Source organism: Trichosurus vulpecula, chromosome 1, assembly GCF_011100635.1.
Source record: "Trichosurus vulpecula isolate mTriVul1 chromosome 1, mTriVul1.pri, whole genome shotgun sequence".
Lineage (NCBI taxonomy): Eukaryota > Metazoa > Chordata > Mammalia > Diprotodontia > Phalangeridae > Trichosurus > Trichosurus vulpecula.
The window spans coordinates 75,005,246-75,009,794 of NC_050573.1; the positions used below are offsets into that span (position 1 = coordinate 75,005,246).

Genomic DNA, 4,549 nt, shown 5'->3' on the forward strand with positions numbered 1-4,549 from the left:
ATTTACATGTGGCATGACATATGATGCTTGTAAACCACTGTAATTTCCATGAAGGGCATATAATAGGAGGGAAGAAGGATGGTAGAGGAATATAATTCCTAGGAGAGCCTGGCCATAGGATCAAAGATCATTGGCTTTAAAGCTGGAAGGGACCTTAAAGTTCATATAGATTAGGGTTTCTTAATCTGGAGTCTATGACCTTGTTTTTAGAATATTTTGGTAACTGTAATTCAACAAATTGGTTTTCTTTGTAATCCTGTCTATTTTATGCATTTAAATTCTGCAATTTTGAAAATAATATTCATTGGTAAACCCTCATTATCCTGCTAGAATAAATCTGCCTGGTATTTACATCTCATCAGTATTCCCTGCCCCTCTGATTAAACCCTGACTAGCGGGCAAGGCCATGGGCTCCAATGCCTCTGTTTAAGGAAGGGGCTCAGTAGTTTTTCTTCACCTGCCCCTGTGCCAAGCACTTTCTCCCCACCCCTTCAGCTTCCTTTTGTGTGTTGTCTTATCCCATTAGATTAGAAGCTCCTTGAGAGCAGGGATCATTTTTATTTTTATATCCCCAGTGCTTAGCATAGTTCCTGACATATAAACCAAAAAAAAAAGTTAAGAATTCTTGATAGAGACCATTTCATTATGAAAAAAAAAAAAAGTCCAAGGAATTTTCCAAACACCGCAGTTATTAGGTATGAGCCAGGAATGCCAAACAAGGGAGAACACCCCTGCTACTCTAGCATTTCCCCTTCTACAAGGGCAAATCTTGGTAAGGGCTAAATGATTCTTCCTAGGCTCTACCTAGAATTGCCCTTCATTTCCATCCTATCCAGTTTCTTGGTGAGAAGCAAGAGGACAACTTTCAAATTAGCTCAGAGAAGCACAGAACTTCCAGTTGGAAGGGAGCTCAGCAGCCATGTGCTCTAATACTAGAACACCATGACAAGTGGTCAAGGTGACTGTGACAGCCTCTGCTTGAAGGCTTTCAATGAGGGGGTGTCTATTCCCTCCTAAGGCAGCCCATTCCACTCCCAGAGAGCTGGTAGGAGGGCATCCCTAACATCATTTCTAAGATGGAACCTTTGCCATCCAACTGCTCCTAGTGTCCCAGATAAATTCTTCATTCATGTGACAGTCCTTCAAATACTTGAAGACAGGTATGCTGTCTTGAACCTTCTGTTTTCTAGATCAGACATCCTTCAACTAAGCCTCATGTCGCAAGGACCCATGACCCTGCCTTCTCTTTGTTGTCCTCCTCTGGACAGTCTCCTTAAAATGTGAGACCCAAGCCTTAATCTAAGAGACCAGATGGGTCAGTCTGACTGATTAGTGTGGGGTACAATGGACCTGTCAACTCCTTGTACCTGGAAGCTAGGACCCTCTTCAAATCAACCAGTATTTACTAATTACAACCACACTATAATGCCCTATGCTAGACAAAAAATTCCATTCCCAACCCTTCCCTGATCATTTCAGATACAGATTGAGGCTTCCCTTCTTTGTTCCCAGATCAGGTCCCCAAGAAATGAAAGGGCATCAAAATATTGGGGAGAAAAGTCTCGGGAAAGATGAAGAGAGAACCACTATACCATGCCTTAAAGCAAGATAGCTTCCTTCCTACTTGATTTTCATTCCCTCCAGATCAGGCCTACCCAGATAGGTCAGGCAGCCTGAACCCCAGACTCCAGAGCTCTTTTCAAAGGTCTCCTCTGACGGGGAAAGTGGATGAAACAGGACTCTAAAAAATCCACCATGTCAAGAAAATAGCAGGATCCCATTTCTAAGTGTGGAGCCAGGTAGCACAATACACAAGACTTCTGGAAAACAACAACAGCCTGTGTATACTATGCATATATCCCTTCTCTTCTCCACAAAGTTCCTTCCTCTCCTAGCTCCTCACTCTCCCCAGGAGCTGGTAAGCTCCAGTGACTCTTGAGCTGAGAAGAGCAGCAATTTCATTTTATAAAATCTTTTAAGGTTTATAATACCCTATCTGGGTGCCCCCCCCACCCCCGCCAAATCATGTCAAGTTGGGAATAAGGCTGAAACTAAGGCTCTAAGCGGTTCACTGACTTTCCCACCATCACAAGGCCAGTAAGTAGGTGTTACAGCCAGCACAGGAACCCAGGTCTCCTGGTTCAAAGTCCAATGTTCCTCTGTCTCATTCTGCCTCTCTCCCCACCCATACAGCCACGGGAAGGAAGGCAAACGCTCCCTCATCCACAGAAGCCGAGAGAAGTACACAGTATAAAGCAGCTGTTTCCTTTTTATTGCTTTAAGTTAGCCAGAGAATGCGGGGCTCAGGGAGGGTACAAGGAAGGAGAAATGAGAAGATAAAAGTCGGCTGAAGTGACTCCTGGGACTGCTCCAGACACCAGCAGCCTCCTGACAGCCAGGAAGGTGTTCTCTCCTCCTGAGAGGGCCCCTACTCTTTCTCATTGTATTCTTCAGGGGATGTGAGAAACTGCAGGCTTCAGAAGATGTTTTGTTTTGGTCAAACTGAGGCCTGAGAGGTTGTGGTGAAAAAGAGAACAGATAATAGGGCTATCCCTGACTGGAGAGAAGCCTATTTCTTCTCCCCAATAAAGCTCTCACCACACATGTATCCACAAACATACCAGGGCATCAGAGACTTCAGGGCCACAGGGCCAGGCAGTCAAGCAAGGTCTGGAATGAAGGACCTCCCCTTTCTTCTCGTTTCCTGTCAGGGTTAATTCTTGTCACCGGATTCCTTTTTCTTGGCCCCCTTCTCTGGGGCCTTCAGCAGGGTCAGTTTCTTGGGCAAGCTGGTGCTGGCTTTCATCATAACCTCATGTTCAATCTTCTTTCGGATACCAACCTCCAGGTCCTGAGGAGGAACAAGCAGCATACTTATGACAGCATTTATAATAAGGAGGATTGAAGGAAGTCAGCCTCTAACTTCAAATGCCAACCTGCTTGCCCCCTTCCCAACAAAGATGAAAGATATTGGCTTAAGCAGAGCAAGCACACATTAAGGACCAGGAAAAAGGGGTGAGAGCAAGTGGCCTGTGCAGGAGGGCAAATTTTCTTAGTTTCCAGAAACCCTCTGTCAGTTTAAATTGACAGCATAGATCTATGCATCAAGGTTCCCTGCGTTTACGTGGGAAGGTAGCAGAGGGGTGTGTGTGTGTGTGTGCATGGAGGGAAGAGAATGGTGTTGGGCATTCTTGGTCTCACAAGAATGAGAACAGTTTGTGCAGAATATGTACTTTTTTTGGTGGGGGGGGAGGAAAGGGTCAAAAAAGTGGTGAAGAGAACCTTGACTGTGGGGGCAGGGTCACTAATCTACCTGAAAAGTGAAGAGAAGAAAGCGATGCTAAGCTCCACAGGTAAAGGGACAAGGTTAGAGATATGGTCTGCAGAGTGCGTGTGTGGGGTGGAAGGATGGTCAGCACTGAGACTGGCAGAAAACTTGTCAGTGTGGTAAGATATTGGCTTCTAGAGAGAGAGCAGGAAGACAGACTGAACAGGTACAGAGGCTGCCAGCACTGCAAGATGCATTTTTGCAGCATGGGAAAGGAACTGGCCATCACAGATACCTCCGGCCCTGGAGGAGGAGAAGCTGGCATAAACCCTGAATCCTAAGTTTCACAGGGCAAGTGAAGTAAAGCATCTCGCGTTCTTCCCAGCCCAGGCACTCACCTTCTTTAGTTTCCGCTGCTGGATGACCCGGGCCTTTTTGGGGGCTATGGTTCGCCCTGGGGAGGGGGGAACATAGGAGTATGAAGGGGTCTGAGGAGGGAAGCGTGGGGGAGGGGAACACGAGACCGGGGAGCGAGGGGATATGGGGAGGGGGAGAGCGGGGTGTGAGGGCATGGGGGGGAACCACAGGAAGGAAATTCGGGGAGGGGGGTCATGGGAAAGGAGGACAAGAGAGTGTGAAGTCACGAGCCCATCGGGATGTAGAGAAGGGGCACAGAAGGGCAGGAGGAGGAAGGAGGCCAAAGGTGGTGATAGCACAGAAAAAAGGGGACGTCGTCAGAGTAACCATGAGAATGTCGGGGCACAGGAAGGAGGGAACACGGTCGGGGGGCCCGTGGGGTTGCGAAGGCACGCGGGGGAGGGGACGTGGGGACCGGGAGCCTCGGGCGGCGCATGCATGCAGAACCAGGCCCTTCGCCCCGCTTCTCACCGCCTTTCTTCGGGCCCCGGCAGGCCGAAGAAGCGGTTGCCGCCGACGCCTTCTTGGCCGGCCTCCGGGCCTGAAACTTCTGCTTGCCTTGGGCCATCTCCGAGGCTCCCAACCGCAGAAAAGAAACCCGGAAGGCGCAAAGGCTGACGGGATACTATAGCGGGGGAAGCGTGCGCAAGGGCTGACGGGATACAGCGTGCAGCAATTCAACTCGCGCAAGGGCTGGTGGGATACAGCGGGGCCCGGTCCCTGATTTAAAGGGACAGCACCCAGGGTGGGGGGCGGGGTTCAGTGAGATTATCGGATCGTGGATTTGGAGCTGGAGGGAAATTTACAGGTCACCAGTACAACCCCATCATTTTACATAGGAGGAAACAGGGCTGTGGAGTCACA

The 4,549-nt window shown here is 48.9% G+C and overlaps 1 protein-coding gene across 2 annotated transcripts; it reads right to left on the reverse strand.

Moving 5' to 3' along the window:
• Positions 1–2,244: 2,244 nt before the first annotated feature.
• C1H19orf53 (chromosome 1 C19orf53 homolog) lies at positions 2,245–4,293 on the reverse strand. 2 transcript variants are annotated; one of them, XR_005010957.1, is made up of 4 exons: positions 4,157–4,293; positions 3,667–3,722; positions 2,622–2,851; positions 2,245–2,509 (listed from the first exon to the last, which is right to left on the reverse strand). XR_005010957.1 is itself a non-coding variant. In XM_036769442.1 (3 exons), the coding sequence occupies exons 1-3, from the start codon at positions 4,251–4,253 to the stop codon at positions 2,714–2,716; spliced, it is 291 nt and encodes a 96-aa protein (XP_036625337.1). In that variant the 5' UTR covers positions 4,254–4,293; the 3' UTR covers positions 2,245–2,713. The 2 variants fall into 2 exon arrangements, 1 of the variants encoding a protein (XP_036625337.1); XM_036769442.1 differs by having other exon boundaries at positions 2,245–2,851.
• Positions 4,294–4,549: the final 256 nt, after the last annotated feature.